The sequence below is a fragment of the Leptidea sinapis genome, chromosome 2 (genome assembly GCF_905404315.1).
Source record: "Leptidea sinapis chromosome 2, ilLepSina1.1, whole genome shotgun sequence".
Classification (NCBI taxonomy): domain Eukaryota; kingdom Metazoa; phylum Arthropoda; class Insecta; order Lepidoptera; family Pieridae; genus Leptidea; species Leptidea sinapis.
Genome location: NC_066266.1, coordinates 2,240,354 through 2,258,567, shown reverse-complemented (window position 1 = coordinate 2,258,567; position 18,214 = coordinate 2,240,354). Strand labels below are relative to the sequence as shown.

The following is an 18,214-nucleotide window of genomic DNA, read 5'->3' as shown; positions in this document are numbered from 1 at the left end:
TATTGAAGATAGCTGAATCTAAAATACCACTTTCCCAAATTTTGTTTAAATCTACCATACCAGCACTCTCGGAAAAGGAACCTTCTCATTGTCCCGCGTAGCCGTTCCAATTACAGAGCTAATGCATTTGTACAGCGCACTTCAAATGTTTTCAATAAATTCAATCGGACCTTAAATAGGATCGTATTGAATAATATAAGTAGCCGTATAATATAGTCTAGTTTATATGTTTTCAATCATGAAAATGTTACATCTAGACCAAAGAATATATTATAATAGTGACTAGACTTAGATGCGAAGTGTAATTTTAATTGATTTTGTACTTGTGGAGCCCTAACTTTCTTCCAATACATTTAAGGCCTAAAATTGAGAGGTATTTGTTTAATCTGCAGTGCCCCGTTAGTGTCCTGGTTAGAATGCGTAAGTTTTTCATACGAAGCCCTAGTGCTTCAAGAGCAGCATTCTTGTTGAAGGCTTGGATGAGGGTATTGTAATGCATTAAACCCGGAGTGTTGTTCCAGAGTTTAATGCACTCTTGTGATCAAGAGTTGATTTAACAATACTCCTTGGGGGACCACAGAAGGGTTCAAGTCAAGTTGAGTGCATTTACATTTTTGACATTTGGTTCGGTAAATTTAGATTTTTTTTCGATTTAACAATAGGTTATTAGCGCTAAACCAGTGCACGATGTCAGATAGAATATCATACGTAGCATGGTTTCTTTTCACTTTGAAAATTAGTGAAGTGTCGTCCGCAAACAACAACAAACAACCTTATGTTTTTTCTCTATAAGATTAGGAAGATTACTCTATGTATATAGATTTAGAGGCGTCAGGTTCAGAAGTGCTGCTCCCGGCGTGGACGTCATGACTCCTGGCGTCAGTTCATTTAATATCATACAATAAAATTTATTATTTTATAGCCAAAAGGCGACACAATATTGCTTGCACATTCTTTCTTCACAGCGGAAGGGCTTTCTTAATATGGCTAGGTATGGTCTCATATCTATATACTACCATACCCTAGATCAAATTGACTTGATACAAATCAATAATTCCTGAGCACTCCTTAAATTAACATTCATCACATTACACTCCAAGTGTTTATAAGTCTTGTTGTATAACCCATGTTTCTCCATAATATCTCGCGAACAGCATTTCTCGTTTTGTGCAATCTTATTTTTATTGGCTCACAAGTTGTCTTTCTAAAACGAGTACGTTAAATTGAAAGCTACGTACAGTATGCAACACTAATTTCAGAATATATATGTTTTGAAAAACCTTAATTTTAGCAACTAATATATAATTTTGCTATCCTTCATTTTATCTCCGATTGGCTTGATTTTTTGTCGTTGCGAAGAGATGTAGGTTCTCTTTGCATTTTCTACTGCATATATTACATAGAATGCACCACCAAATTACACCACCAGAGATTATTCTTATTATTATTATTATTATACACACAGCGAAATTTCACCCGCATCTTGTTGAAGAATGCTACAACTTCGTCACCAGCAGTTTGCAGTTGTTCCGAACCGATACGACTTAGACTTTCAAGCATAGGACATACTCCCAACTTAAATATATGTTATATCTCCCCCTCTCCTCTCCTCTCATATAAAATAAATAATAGTTTAAAAAAATCTGAAAAAAATACGCTTTTATAGAAAATCCCACTAAAAATAGAAAAAAAATCTTAATAAATTTAAATTTAAAATAGTGTAAGAAAAAATAGTTATATTTAAAAAAAAAGCGTGGGGTGCTTTTCAGGATATTATCAAAATAACCCTTCTACTCATCTGTTCATAAAATATTTATAACTAGTGATACCATGCACCCCGCTACTATTATTTATTTTTCATAGTTTTAGTTTTTTTTTGTTATATTGAATTGTCATCGGTCCTTAATAAGTATGCCAAATTTCGAGTTAATACCATTTTTTGAAGTGGGTCAAAATCATGTTCAAAGATTCCTTTACATACTAACATACGTATGAAGCTAATAAAAGCGTATTAAAAAGAAGGCTGTGCTCCGTAAAATATATACTATCCATATTATTCTCCCGAAATTTTAAGAATTTTCGTCAACACACACTTTTCCCATTATATAATATGCGTACTGACCCGGCAAACATTATTTTGCTACATAAATTGCTAGATGATGCCCGCGACTTCGTCCGCGTAGATAAAGGGTTTTTAGAAATAATAAGCTAGTTTAGAATTGAAGATTATCTCATGTCCTATTCCAGTTCCGGTTCCCGTTCCCAACATATTTTATGAATCTTATTTTGAAGAAGATTGCTATGGCAAAGTAAACCTACTTTTGGTATAGTTATAGCTCATTGACGTGAATTTTGGTGGAAACATGGATTCTTCCGGGATGAAATGTAGCCTACCTCCTAAAAGGAGCGATGCTCCCCTGACGGTCAGAAACAATGGCCGAGCGACTGACAGAGCCATTATTCACCTGTCGCACTCGTACATGTAATCGCTACAGACTGGACACAAAACTATTGCAACTACAGTCGCTTCTCGCCTATTGCTGGCGGTAGGAGAGGCGCCTATCGTCGAGTGCTAAAAATTCATTGTCAAATAATACTTACAATGTCTCAATCTCAAATTACCCAACTCTTCACGACGATTATAAAAGCGCCTTTACATTTACAGCGGGTTTGCCAAAGACTGTCCATAATTTGTTCAGTATCGTAATTATTTAACATTAATTTGCACATATTTGAAGTAATAATTTCCTATTCACTCTATAAATCAACTTCTAATTAAACTCTAAATGTTAATATGGCAAGTAGCCCAATGGAAATTTCCTCAACCTGTTTCTCCCTGTTTCTTGCGAGCAGCATTTCTTGCTAATTAGCAATTGCAATGTTAATTTGTTTACATCCTGCTAGCTCGTATTTCTAAAATCTGGTTCTGTGTACAGAGATGCAATTTTCACTATTAAATTGATGGTATTTAGTTTAGCTTTTAATAAATTGTTACAAGGAATATATACATGTTGGTTTTTTGAGAAGGACGGTGATGGGCATTTGACGGATATCGACTCAAATGATTAAAAAAAAAATCCATCCTGTATTATTGGACCATTGGACTCTGTTGCTGATAAGGATCAATATTTGCAAAGAAATATATTACTAAAAATGAAAGGAAATACCAAATTTTCTGTTTTATTATTTTTACACGATAGAAAACTCACCTCCTATTCAAACTTTTTATATATATCAAGGATAAATCTGGTCATGGTATCAAATACAGTAAGGTCATTAGAGAGACGTATAAACTTCGAGTCGATCCGTCAAAAGTTCAGGAAATTAAAAAAAAACTAAATATGCAGTTATTATCTTCTCATTAATAGAGAATATGACTCCTTTCACAACTTTCCTCTAAGTCTCGTAGTTTCCGACTTGGCCATCACCACCCTTCTCAAAAAACCACCCTGTATATCACATTTATGTAATGAACCGCCAGCTCTTGGTATACATATAGAGTCACTAGTTGATCGACGATACGGCTTTTTCGTTGGTCGATCAGCTAGTTATCTTTCCTTATAAATCGAAGACTCCTTTCACCACTTTTCTATAATACTCGTAGTTCACGACTTGGCCATCACCGCCCTTCTCAAAAAACCATCCTGTTTAATAATAAATTCTCTTTGTTCGTCTAAATAATCTACTAATATTGTCAGTCTGTGGAGTTTACAGATTTATATAGTAGTTTAAATCAACATGTTGAACTAACAAGAAACAGTGGAAACGGCCAGGAATATAATATAGATATTAAAATCAAAAACTCTTAAAGCCGTCCCTATATTAAATACTTTTTATGTATGTAAGTTAACATGATTATGTACAAATATGAAACCAGATATTTAACATAACATGACTTTCTCAAGTGAGCGTTGATCTGTATGTAATCACATAATTACACTCTACCGGCTTTTCTTGGTTGTAACATGAGTTGTACAATATTTGCACGCATTTGAGTGCTGGCTTAGATACTATTTTAAAAATTCTCCAAACACGGAGTTCGGAGCGGGTTCGAGTCCTGCATTGTTCATAAATTTTTGTTTTCAAATATTATTTGTGTATTTAATCCCAGGGTTATCAGTTTAAAAACATAACAAATTGTTTAGATTTGAAAGAGCGACATCTCAAGTAGATTTCCTAATATACAAATATTGGGGCTCCAATATTATCTGAAGCAAAACTCTGCCTGCGCGTCGATTAGGCAGACGTGTAAGTGTAATAAGGGTTGTAAGTTAAGATATCATCCCCACCATCTGGATGTGTGGCGGTCCTCCACAGTACGTTTTTCAAGGAGCTTTCTTTCTCGTACTACAAAGCTGTGGAATGAGCTTCCTTGTGCGGTGTTTCCGGGAAAATACGACATGGGTATCTTCAAAAAAAGCGCGTACACCTTCCTTAAAGGCCGGCAACGTTCTTGTGATTCCTCTGGTGCTGCAAGAGAATATGGGCGGTGGTGATCACTTAACACCAGGTGAACCGTACGCTCGTTTGTTCTCCTATTCCATAAAAAAAGATTTTTCGTTCAAAGACTTTAAACATGACTGCCACGAAATAAGGTGTCAATTTGAATGAATGTTTATTTATTAACTGACTGAACATTAGTGACAGTACATAGCCATAGCTTAAGTGTAAATAATGACAAATATTTTACCTGTATTTCGTGCAGCGTTTCCTCTTCATTTCACAAGATAAATCCCATTTTGATGAATGTATTACTCTGAAATTTCTCAAGGAATGCTCAGACGAGTTTGGATCCCAGTCCATAACTTGAACGCCTAGTCGCTCCCAAGTTTTCATATCGTAAGCATTCGTCATAAACGGCGTGTACCATATAATTGGTAATTTCGGTAAAATCCCCCCATTAGCCACCCTAAGCCTATAAAGAGCCTTTTCAAAAAATCCCTCCCGATCCTCCATCAAGCCAAAACAATTCACCATTGTGAAGATACCATTGCTCAAATGGAAAACGTCTTTGACATTCGTCAACTGAAGTATTTCAGTGTAAATTTCCTGAATTATATCAAACACCCCGGGAAGCATTGGCAGACGTAAGCAAAGGGTATTGCAAGTATGATTATAGTCTTTCCTTGGGCAACTGGCTTCTGCCAACCATGACCAAGGTCTACCAACAGGACCAGGCAATGTCACTTCAATGACAACTCTTACCCCCTGGAGTTCGGCATGTTGAACCAATGATTTCACATCGCTTTTAGTATACACCATGCTTCTATCGTAGGGACCATATTCGTTGATAATTGGAACATTTGAAAGTTGTAACGGGAAACTTGTAACTGAAGATATCCTCCAGTGAAGCGTGTTAAGTTTGCAAGAAGCCATTGCGTCCACGGTTCGCATTAAATCTTGCAGCGGTATAAAATTGCTTCCTGTATCAATCATGAGACCTCTGTATTTATACGCGGGTGCATCTTTTACTATCGCTTTTGAGAATGTGATAAGTCTACCAGTATCCTGGTCTAGCAGTATCAATTGGCCAAGTGTTTCAAGTCCGTGTCTGACTCCGCAAAACGATACACCATTGATTCTTACCCAAACATGACTTCCAATAGTATCAATTTTAATCATATATGCCTCTTCCGTGTCTAGTCTAAGTCTTGGATCTGAATCGCTTTCCACTTCGATCTGAATAATCATCTTTTTAACCGAGTCATCTTTAGTTTTATTCCATGACATTTTATCTATGTTTTCTAAGTTTGTAAGCTCCTGAAGAAATAATTTGAATGCCTCACTCAAATATTGTTGGACAGAATCTGATGGAACTGCTTGGAATTTGTATTCCAGCTTTCTAGTTGACACGGTTACGATAGAGTCACTGAAGTAGGTAAAGCCAATTGGGATGGGCCATAGTTGAGGTCCACTGCATAGAAGAATGCAACGGCTCATGGAAGAGAAGACATTTTCGGTGGTGGTGGTGAAGCGAATTACTTTTTGGCATAGCTTTTCTTTACATTCCCACAATTGCCATTCTGCTACAATACTCGTATCCCTCGGTTGTGACATCGATTTCATGCTGTAAAGTCAAAACGTAAGATCAGTTGATTCGGCTACACATACAGGGAATATACATATGCCTTTTTTTAATCCACTACAATAGAACCAAATAAGCGAAAACAATTATTAGAGCGAAATAAATATTTTCAGCTTGAGTGACAGCGAAAAAAGCTTTTTAAGTGAGAATAATTTTTCACATCCCATCGACCTCATTACCCAATAACTCCTATTACATAGATATTCGTAATGCAAACAATCCAGTCAACCAAATGAGGTACAAAAGGTTAAGCCACAACTTATCATTAATAATCTGGTAATTAATAATCGGCACTGCATTTATATAATAATACTAGCTGACCCAGAAAACATTGTATTGCCATATAAAGTAATAAAAAATATGGAGTATAAGAAGTAGATGACGACCGATTGTGATACTACCAAATATATCGTCCATACAATTTATCATATTACAATAATCATTATATTCGATTGCCATCTTGCAACTCTAATGCGTATCTGTGAATGGAATAGAATAATATGGAATTCACGACACAAAAATAGGTATTGATCGTAGACGGGTGAAAATATGAAGTTGTTGAACATACATATGTTCAATGCTGAATCGTAATAAAATAAAAATAAGAAGTATGTCAAGAAAAATAAAAAAATATTTAATGGTGGGTGGACCTATATCATTTAAAGGTATGAAAAATAGATGTTGGCCGATTCTCAGACCTACCCGATCCGGCACACAAATTTTCAAACAAATTGGTTTAGCCCTTTCGGAGGAGTTTGGTAACGAGCACCAGGACACGAGAATTTTATATATAAGATGTATAAGGGTGATGTCACATCCAGACTTTTGTAATTGAGAGTTTCTTACTTAAAACTCACTAAGCGAAATCATTTAAGTATTTTTTAATACCGTGTCCCACATATTATCCCTAAATTTTAAAGAAAATGCGTGCTTACAGATTTTGATTTACCGCTGTTAATGTCAGTAACAACACCAAACATTCATAAGTTATTGTTTCAATGACATACTCTCTGATCGAGATATTGTAATGTATTGAGATCCTTTGCATATTCCAAGCAACCTTGAGCTGAAAACTTTTTTGCTCTCAAAAATGAGAAAACTGCTTGACTTACTCCTGCAGTGCTGTTGGCGCTAATATTGGCCGCACTGGTGATACCACTCCACTTCGCCTTACATTGGTTAGGCTTTTTCTAGCACCTAATCCTGTAGGTGTCTTTTCACTCCAAACTCTAAACACGCTGCTTAGAATTGTCAGTAGAACTAAAAGACAGACTATGGTGGCTATGAGGAAATATACCTTCTTTTGTTTTAATGTCATTCTGTAAAAAACAAAATAAGGATTGTGTAAAATTAGAATAGGGGATAAAAGGCGAGAGTTCTTAGTACACCATACCGGTTTGAAGGGAGCCGTAGCTAGTCAAATTACTGGGATGGGAGATTTTAGATTCAGGAATTGTAAAAGAAGTATACCGACGTTCTAACGCGGGCGAGACAATAACCAGTGCAATAAAGAGAGAAAAAGACTCAGACTAAAAATCGCGAGTTAAACATTCAAAGAGATTGAAAAGAGCGCAAAAAAAGAATGCTGGGAGAGTTTCTTGCGCCGCTTCTTCCCTCTCAGAGCGCCATTTGTTTCCGAAGCGGTAGTAGGTAGTAGATGTTATTGGAAATGACATCAAAAAGAATTCTAAAGGAATCAATTTTGAAAAAATTAATGCCTTTTATGCCTTTCATTAGCGTTGTCGGCAATTTCCTCTTCCAAAAATTATGCAATCGAAACTATTATGGAAAATTTGGAAACTGAATGGCAAAAAAATAATGTGTCGGATTAGATCATTTTTCGGTAAACTCTGCTGGTTATATACACATGTGTTTTGGAAATTGAACCAGACTCTATCTTCATATTACACATCATGAATGAGTTTGTTGCGCCCGTTTTTTTACAATTTGTACATTTAGATAGAGCCTTGAGCCTTGCAGACAACCGATGAAAACAGGCCAGGTTTATTAATTTTGTATGCACGGCAAGCTACGTCTTCCACTCCCGATTTGTATGTCACTTTGTGTAAGTGAGCGTGGATTACTCAAAATAGCGGTTAACCTAATCAACATTAAAATAATCAATGGTTTGTATGATGACAACCAGTATACTAATTTAAATAAAGCCTAATTTAAATTTAATCTACAATCAGATTGAGTCAGTGGATGACTATGACTAGCTTCTTCACTGGGTGTAGAAGACAAGTTATTGCCGTCGTGAATCTCAGGCTGACGGGTACAGTTAAACGTATTCAGGAACCTATGTAACAGTAAGTTATACCTTACGTCGTACGTTCGACCTTGTCCAAAAGGATCTGTGGCAATAGTATTCAAACCAGTAATACTACTACAAACGATGACGTTCTATACACATATAAGAACATATCAGTCTGATAGGGAAATAGCAAAAGTGTACTTAAACACAATGTAAGCACACTTTTCTCCTTAGTCGTGTTTCAAATGCCGCTGTCCGAAACAAATCTGAACTTAATAAATGTTTTACATTGCTGCTTATTGACCACGAATATTTTAAACAACTGGAGTAGGAGCGGCAATGTATAGATATATCAGTCGATGCTTATTATGGTGTCATCTGTGGCATATTTCAGCTTTGTTTTCGTCATTAACTACAAGCCATAATACACGCGCAAATAAAAGCTGTAGTTGGAACAGGCAGCCTTTTATGCAGAGGATTTATGGTGGCAGAAGAAACTTCATGGAAAATGTTACAGAAATTGTCAACAAAGTGCAGGAGTGTTGCCGAACAACGGGCACACATCACCCTGTCTCCAGAGTCTGAGCTGAGGGGGGTTGCTCACTTATATTCAAGGTATGGTGTGAGGTTCCTTTGCACAGGATGCCGGTTAGATTATGGGTACCACAATGGCGCCTATTTCTGCCGTGAAGCAGTAATGTGTAAACATTATTGTGTTTCGGGGTGAAAGGAATAATGAAATTAATGGGCAAATAAAACTTAACGTTTTCCATTTCAAGCTGTATTATTGTAACTGTAGTGCTGCTCAGAATTTTTGGGATTTTCAAGACCCCTGAGCGGCACTGCATTGTAATGGGCGTCCTACTCGTCTCGTCCCTTATTTCATAAAAAAAATTGAAAACCGGCTTTATTACAATTCTCGGTAGCCCTGTTTTACTGACGACCAATATGATCTATTGTGGTAGCCACTGTTAATTATAAGCTCACTGCTATGATGATTCTTTTTATGAATCTTATATCTTTTCCTGTGAGCTGACGCATCTTGAGTGGTTGAAGAGTTGGACTTCCCAAAGACTTGCTTCGTTTACGCATTAAAGGACCACAGTCAAAGCGAATATGTAACGGGGTTTCATCTGCACTATTACAGAATCTACACGCTCTGCAAGCTCTGAGGCCTTAGATTGAGAGATGTTTGTTTAATCTGTAGTGCCCCGTCAGTGTCCTGGTTAGAATGCGTAAGTTTTCCCTAGTTAACCCTAGTGCCTCATGCGCAGCCTTAATGTTGAAGGCTATACTCAAGCATTTTAAAAGACGGAAAAAATACGATGTGACACATGATAACTATAGTCAGGTTTTTGAATGGAATAGGAGGACAATCGAACGTTCGGGTCACCTGTTGTTAAGTGATCACCGCCACCTATATTCTCTTGCAACACCAGAGGAATCACAGGAACACTGCCGGCCTTTAAGGAGGGTGTACGCGCTTTTATTGAAGGTACCCATGTCGTATCGTCCCGGAAAGGAAACGTCACCGTAAAAGGCAAAAACACTTATACAAAATCGTAGAGTAACTGTCGGTTATAGTCACAAGCAAGTAGCAGTCTTGGAGTTCCATGAATAACATACAACTTTCTCCTCAAGAGGTTGGTTCTCATACAAACAGGTTACAGAGGGTTTAAATGCCGTATCGACTGTTACTTACACTTAGGCACTGTTTAAATATTCCGGGTGCCAGTTAAATCCGGTAACCTTCAAACTGTCAAATAGCACTGCCATAATTTGAACGCCCTTTTACCCCAATTATAATGAAAGTTTTCTGGATATCTGGTGTATATTTATGTGTACTTTGACTGCACTAGTTCAGTCCTCTTATTTATTTTATTTATCTTACCTTGTAGTTGTATCCCTTTTCTCTTTATCGCGATCCGATTGTTTCGCGGTATCATCGGTAGACTTGGTTTCAGACGGAGACTGTGTCTGTGATATTCCTCCATCTGATATCATAAATTTGAAATTTAATAAATAAAAATAAATAATAATATAGTGACATTGCCGTGCATATACTCTCTGAGGATCCTACGCCTTTTAAAAGTAATAATAGGTCTCGAGGATTTAATTTAAATATCGGCACAATAACACGTTTCTAGTTAGTAGCCTATAATAGTAACTATAAAAATTTTTTGTCCGTTAACCATTTAAACAGGGGTAAACAACCAACTTATCGTTTTTGTGGTAAGTTTTTTATTTTTAGAGGTAGATGATTGAATAATTTTATTCACATCAACAGAGTACACTTCAATGATGATTAGTCTGCGAAAAATATAAATAACGTATCAAACCTATTAAATATATGCTCTTGAAATAAAGTGCCTCCTGGAAAGTCATCAACTCAGAGACCGGAAAAGCAAAATCCATCGATAAAAACATTATTTTAACCCATAATAACTTAAAAACGAGTTCAAAAGCAGAAGTTGCCAATATTTTTCAAGAATTATTTTCCAATATTCCCACTACAATTACTTCATCATTAAAATCGTGCCCCATTCGTGCTTTGGATATAGTTAAAGATAATGTTCCCAAATGTGAATCAGAATTCTCTTTCGATCATATCAATTCTAAAACAATAATCAGCGCCTTTAATTCTTTACAAAAAAAAAATACTGAAGACCTATGGGGAATATCGGTAAAAGACCTTAGTCATATAATATATATCATTGCGCCACATCTAGTATTAATTTTTCGCAAGTGCATTGAAAGTGGCACATTCCCGAATTTGATGAAATTTAGTAAAGTTATTCCCTTATTCAAGAATGGCAATTCAGAGGATTCAACTAACTACCGACCAATCTCTATTCTACCCGCTATTAGCAAAATTTTTGAAAAAAAATTATTGGACTAACTATTGAGTCACTTTAATATAAACTCAATTATACATAAAGAGCAATATGGTTTCACAAAAGGAAAATCAACTGTAGATGCGGGTACAACTTTTATGAAACATGTTTTTGATTCCTGGGAAAACATGAAAAACGCTTTTGGTGTATTCTGTGACCTCTCAAAAGCCTTTGACTATGTACAACACTCAATTTTATTAGAAAAAAAGAAATATTACGGTATATCAAATAAATCAGTAGATTTAGTGTCATCATATCTCAGTGAAAGATTACAAACTATAGACATAAATGGTTCTAGGTCAGATGGGTCTTTAATGAAAATGGGAGTTCCACAGGGCTCTATTTTGGGTCCATTCTTGTTTTTAATATATACAAATGATTTACCGTTTTATGCTCAATCTTTTTGTGATATATTACTATTTGCTGATGACACCTCTATAATTTTTAAAACTGATAGGTGTAAAGAAAGCTATAGCGATATTAACAATGCGCTATCTCAAGTAATGAATTGGTTCAGCATAAATAATCTTGTACTCAATCCAAAGAAAACTAAATGCGTTAATTTTGTTTATTTATTTATTTATCAAAGATACAATGTAACATTACAGATTAAATCTAAAGCGTTACTAAGATATTATACTAAATAAAAAACAAACAATGAAAATTATAAACTAGTTATCTTATTTTATAGAGCTTACAGGCATCAAACTGTCAAATCTTTTCTTACATTCTTTGACCAAACATTCCATCGAGCTGGCAAACAGATCACACTGTGGTGCTACCTCAAGTACAGAGTTTAGAAGACAGATGGCTCGTATTACAGGCGTGTGTTTATGCGCTTGAGTGCGTGTAGGTGGCTGCGCTAATAGTGCGTGTCGCCGCGCGCGTACGTACGAGGTCGGTACAAAGAAACGCAACAAACGTTGTAATAAGTATATGCAGTCCACTCTGTCCCGAATTATTTTGAGAACAAACTTAGTAAGAGCTACGTACCTACGTAGCTGCAGTGAATCAAAGCTCAGATGTCCTTGTAAAAAAAGCGTTGGGTACATACAGTATCCATATTGCCTCTTATACAAATGTCCAAGGAATTGTTTTTGGACTTGTTCGATTATTAAAGTATATTTGCTCTCATGTGGGTTCCACACAACTGAGTTTCACTCGAGAATACTACGGACTAGCGCCATATAAAGGATACGAAGTGCTTGGTTCATTAAATGAGATGCATTACGTAGAACAAAATCAAGACGTCGGTAAGCAGCCTCAACAATAGTCTCCACATGTGAGTGAAACGTGAGTTTAGGATCGAATACAACCCCAAGACCTCGTACTTCCTGTACTCGCATGACCGGCACGTCACCAATTAAATAATTGAACTCTTGCACGGCGGAGGAGCGTGAGAATGACATGAATTCAGATTTCGACAGGTTAAAAAACAGCTTCTTATCAACACTCCACTTGTAAACCCTATCCAAGTCGTTTTGTAGAGATAAGGAATCCTCTGAGCTCTTTACTGCCTTGACCAACTTTAGATCATCAGCAAACAGTTACACCTCAGAATCCTGTATGACTTCTGGGAGATCATTTATGAATAGGATAAAGAGCAAAGGTCCCAAATTAGACCCCTGACTAATTCCAGAACGCGTTCTATAAGGATTAGATACAAACTCACCATATTTAACAAATTGCTCTCTTTGAGATAATGGTAACTTGCAAAAAGCTTTAACAGTTTTGGCGAGAAACCCATCATCCCCAATTTGTGAATCATGACGTCGTTATCAACCCGATCAAACGCCTTCTGGAAGTCCAGGTCGAAGACGTCCACTTGGTTGCCTTGTTCTAATTCCCATGATACAAGATCCACAAGGTAGAGAAGGTTTGAGCTTACTGACCGTCGTGGGAGAAACCCGTGCTGCATCTCAGTAACGAAGGGGATACACTGCGGTAAGATTATGTCGTACAAGGCACTCCCAAAAGATTTAACTAAAGCTGAAAGAATTGCTATTGGCCGATAGTTTTAGTTGTTAGTTAAATTTGCCTTGCCAAATGTGAAAGACTGTGAAACAATCATAAATATTAACGACGAGCCCCTAGAAATTCTTGATAGTACTGTGTTTCTAGGCGTAACAATTGATAAAAAATTCTAATTCTAATTCTTCTAATTCTAATTCCTCATATAACAGCTTTGTCAACAAGGCTTAGTTCAGCTGCTTACGTTATTCATAAAATACGACTGACGAACCGACCGCACGTCTTGTGTATTATAGTTATTTCCATAGTGTCATGCCGTATGGTATCCTCATGTGGGGCAATGCGGCTGATATAAACAAAATATTTGTGTTATAAAAAAGGGCAATCCGCTCAATTTTTCAGTTGAGTTCCAAAGACTCTCTTAGACAGAAATTTAAAGAAATTAATGTACTCACAGTAGCCTGACAATATATCTATTCAAAAATTATGTTCGTATATAAAAATATTAAAAAATTTGAAAAGAAAAGTGATGTACATAATGTAAATGTAAGAAGTAAGCAAAAATTAGTTAATCCCTGTTTTAGATTAACAAAAGTGAACAACTTGTTTATGGGGAACTGGATACGATTTTTTAATAAAATTCCTGGTGACGTAACTTGGTTAACGCTAAATAGATTTTAATCTCATGTTAAAAGTAAACCAATTGAAAAAGCTTATTATAAGGTAGTTGATTATATTAATGACAAGAATGCTTGGTCCTAAAAATATCATACCTATATTGCTCTCAAGTGCCCTTGATTAGTTTTTAATATAGATGTTTGACATTAATGAGTGTAGTCTGTATGGATATTGTACAAATTTTTATTTAATTTGTAATGAATGACATTCCTAAATTTTATATACATATTATTTGTATTTTTTAATGATGACGTATAAATTATTATTGTAATTATTTGACGTGAAAAAGTGTATTTTGAAATACCTACTTTCAATAAACTGTTTTGATTTGATTTGAATAAACAGTTTAAAATTTTTATTTTATATCTAGGTTGATACGACATAAAATAAATTATTTCACGGCACGGCACGGATGCTCTTTCTTCATGGAATCTATTTTAAGTATTTTAAATATTGGGAAATAATACTTAATTTGATGCCAACACAGGGAAAGAAAAATTGTTCAAACCAATGTTCAAACCCACCTTTGCTGCAGTATTTTTCGGGTACACCTGGTGGAACAGGAGCTGCACAAGGGGAGTCACAACAAAATTCTTCACTAGGCTTTTGACAGATCTCTTCAAAAGCCTTTTCACAATACTCTTCTTTCTGTTTTGGAACATTAGATGAACAAGGGTCTTCACAGCTTGATTTATTGATAGGCTTTTCACATGTGTCTTCAGAAAACTTTTTACAGGCTTCTTCATGTAACCCTAACGACTCCTGAGAATCGATTGATGATGCGTCAGCTCCTGAATCAATCTTCGAATCATCCAAACATATCCGACAGCGACTTGCACTCTCATAAACAGCATCTTTCGAAGGATCAATAGCATCAGGGGATTTAGTATGAGTAAATTGTGATACAGATGCATCGGCTGAATCGATCTGTAAAGCTGGGCTTTTAGAGCATGTACAACAACGATTCACGTGATTTTCAGTAACAAACATCGGCAGTACATTTACTGAGGATTTCAACGACATGGGCGACTTCAGTGCATGATCCTTTGATGACAATATTTCTTGCGGTTTAATCTGATCTTTTTCTGTTCGAGTTGCACCTATGAAACGAAATATTTATTTTTTAGTTATAATACAAGCACAAACACTAATTATGACTTGGGCACCGAAATTTTTAGGATTGTTTCCAATACTTTAGAAAAGTGTACTTGCATTCTTTGAAAGTACCTATGTCGTATCGTTCTAGAAACACCGCACCAAGAAGCTTATTCCACAGCTTGGTTGTACGTGGAAGAATGTTCTTCGAAACTGCACTGTGGAGGAACATCCAGATGGCCGGGATGATATCACCATCAGGTAGGAATCAGGTCAAACAGCTCTTTGGAAAGCCCAGTGATAAATGCGGTAGAAGACACCTACCCTTAGAAAAAGGAAATGTATTGAGCTCTATGAAGGCAAATTTTCAAAGGCATATACGCAATAAAAAATATTAATATAAAGTACGTTAACGTACGAAAGATTCAAGAAAAAGTTTAATTTCAATTCATTCAATTCAAGAAGAAAGAATAAACTGGCGCCCTCGAATAAGTTTTAAATTGGTCTTGGTATTCAATACAATTAAATTTCAAACAGTTAACTAGAGCACACTGAGCACAAATCCAAGAAATATATTAAAACTCTTTTGATAAAAAAGGCTTATTATAGTATAGTAGCTTTTAATACAAAGGAGAATGATGCATGGTTCTTGTCTGGTGCTGCGCAGACCACCAAAAAATTGTACTATATTATATTAAGGCTCAGGGTCACGCCAACGACCTTCAGTGTTTGGGCGGAACTAGCTATCTCAATTCACGCGCGCACACCAATCCCAAACAAATTAATAAAATATTTCGTATGAAAGATTAATATAAAATAAAATAATTCGTATAAACGTTTGTAGTCAATATTGTATAAAGTAACTTATGTCAAAGTTATGTGTTTATTTTTAACATTTAAAACGTTCGCTTTTTAGAGGAATAACATAGATATTCTCTCTTGTTAGAGCGATAAAAATATTACCAGTAGCTTAGAAGCAGTAGCAAATTTAAAGTTGAAGACAGCTTCGTTTCAATAATTTTTATTACATGGTATTTAATGTTTTACAAAATTTTTAATCGTTCGGATTGGATATCACACACTAGTCCCTGGTATACATTTTTTTTTAAATCTCCCAACTAACTCGTTACAGAGCATTAGGACCTTATAGATGAAAATTTCACGATAGGAGGCGCCTGAGGTAGGTTAAGGTATTATATGATTTAAAAGATGGGCTGGGAGTGTCTTATTACTTTTCTAAGGCGTAGTGAGGTATGGGCAGGGGGGACCGAATTTTATAAGATCGTACTATGAATGGTTGAATCTAGATTCGCATGTATCTTAGATATATCCTCGGTTTGTCTCCGCTTGTATTCCATTGTATGCTGCCGATCACTGCATGTAATTACTTTATTAAATTTTAATTTTTCATGTATCGTGACAATACATCCTAATGAGAATAATCTTTATTTAAACGTTATTTCCTTTCGATACACAAATTAAATATTTAACCAATATTTATATTTACCAGGGCTCAAACCCGCGACCTCTCGGGTTCCGTCCGAGTGCTCTTTCTGAGTCAACCGTTCGAGTACGCGTGGGTCGTCAATTTTGGTATATAATCCCACAAGTGAGGGTTAATCACTTTTAAATAAGAAATTATTTACCTTCGATTGCCTGTTTAACGCTACTGAAAGTAACTTCATCCTGACTAAGCACTTCACAGAAATTAAGAATCATTATTCTGTCACTTTTCTTCATATACATACAAATATCATTCTCTACTTGACCACGTGAATTGACGCAGCAGTGAAATAACATAACTGAAGCCATAATGTAGACCTTCTTTGACAGCTCTTCCGATTCGAATATGTTTGGTGCAACATGCCAGGAATGTTGGTGGTCATTATCTCTGTAAAACGCATGCAAATATTATTTTTTCACAGGTCAATTTCAAGAACAAAGATATCAAAACAAATCAAAATCACTTTATTCATGCTAGCAAACGACACTTATAAATGTCAAAATTTTTCTTTTTTTTTGCATTTACCACAACTTCGGAAAAAGTTGAGCTTTAATAGGAAGAAGTGGCAAAAAACTCATTACCACTCTTTTTAATAAATATTCACAGCTTCAGCGTTTTACAGATCTTTTCACTTACAATATATTATGTAAAGTGATGCAACAAAATACTCAAACGTCAAACACTAAAGTCTAAATGCCTTACACGAGTACGTAAAACAATGTAAATGAATACGTTTAAGAGTTATTGAGTGCAGTAGATGCATCAATCTACACACACCGTAAATAAATAAAAACATTATGTGTAAAAATATAATAACATAAATTTAAAAATAAAATAAATAGAACAACATATCATCCAGCCATCACAGGGTCCGTTCACGAGAATGACGCATGAACTAGCCGTCGCCTCCCTCGATATAGCTTAGGATAGATGAATTACTTATCCAAATGGTTAGTCTTAAAAGTCTTAAGTGTTAATTCCGCTAAGATTTGTTAGTGTACATCCAGAATGCTCCTAAAGGGTCGGGCCCTACAGCTTAGGGTTATACACGTCCTACCGGGGAATCGGTCCACGATGAATCCCCAAACGAATGCGACACGTGTTTCGCCTCCACAGGCATGGGATGTTGACTCGACGAACTCTGGAACTAGAGCTTAGAAGATGGTTGACTGCATAATGACGTTTGAGCGTATACAACGCAGACCTTTTTTATGACAACGAACGAGACGAGCAGGATAATTGCGCTCGTGTTACGCGATAAGATGTTTAGTCTCATTTGCCCAGTAATTTCACTAGCTAAGGCTCCCTTCAGAACGAAACACTGCTTACATTTTATACTGCTTCACGGCAGAAAAAGGCGCTTCTGTGGTACCCATAATCTAGTCAGCATCCTGTACAAAGAAGTCTCCCACGGGTAAATGCCTTGAGTCGCCTCTTACGACACCCTTAGTTTTGGGACTTCCCTATTATTTTTATGCACCGGCGAAGCACAGTGCAAACCTGCTAAATTGATGGCTGTAAATTGATATTAAATTAATATCTAATCCCATTATTTATTGCCACGGATAATCTACAGATATCGATTTTAAATAATATGAGCAGTATTGATAACCTTAATTTCAATAATGGATATTTCGATTTCAGGTAAGGCTCCAAGTCATCGACAGAGAAACAAAGACGTTTCATCTTATTTAAACAAATTTCTTCGCCGTATTTCCTAAATATTTCCACGA

The 18,214-nt window shown here is 36.0% G+C and overlaps 1 protein-coding gene across 1 annotated transcript in view; it reads right to left on the bottom strand.

Annotated features, from left to right (window-relative positions):
• Positions 1 to 18,214, bottom strand: part of LOC126973004 (probable beta-hexosaminidase fdl) — a 24,439-nt gene extending 6,225 nt beyond the window's left edge. Inside the window, exons 1-6 of the mRNA XM_050820132.1 lie at positions 18,094 to 18,214; positions 16,624 to 16,868; positions 14,407 to 14,982; positions 10,231 to 10,333; positions 7,198 to 7,404; positions 4,691 to 6,067 (exon numbers count right to left, since the gene is read on the bottom strand). Of these exons, the coding sequence (XP_050676089.1) occupies positions 4,691 to 6,067; positions 7,198 to 7,404; positions 10,231 to 10,333; positions 14,407 to 14,982; positions 16,624 to 16,868; positions 18,094 to 18,167 (2,582 nt within the window). The 5' untranslated portion in view covers positions 18,168 to 18,214. The remainder of the gene's footprint in view (positions 1 to 4,690; positions 6,068 to 7,197; positions 7,405 to 10,230; positions 10,334 to 14,406; positions 14,983 to 16,623; positions 16,869 to 18,093) is intronic.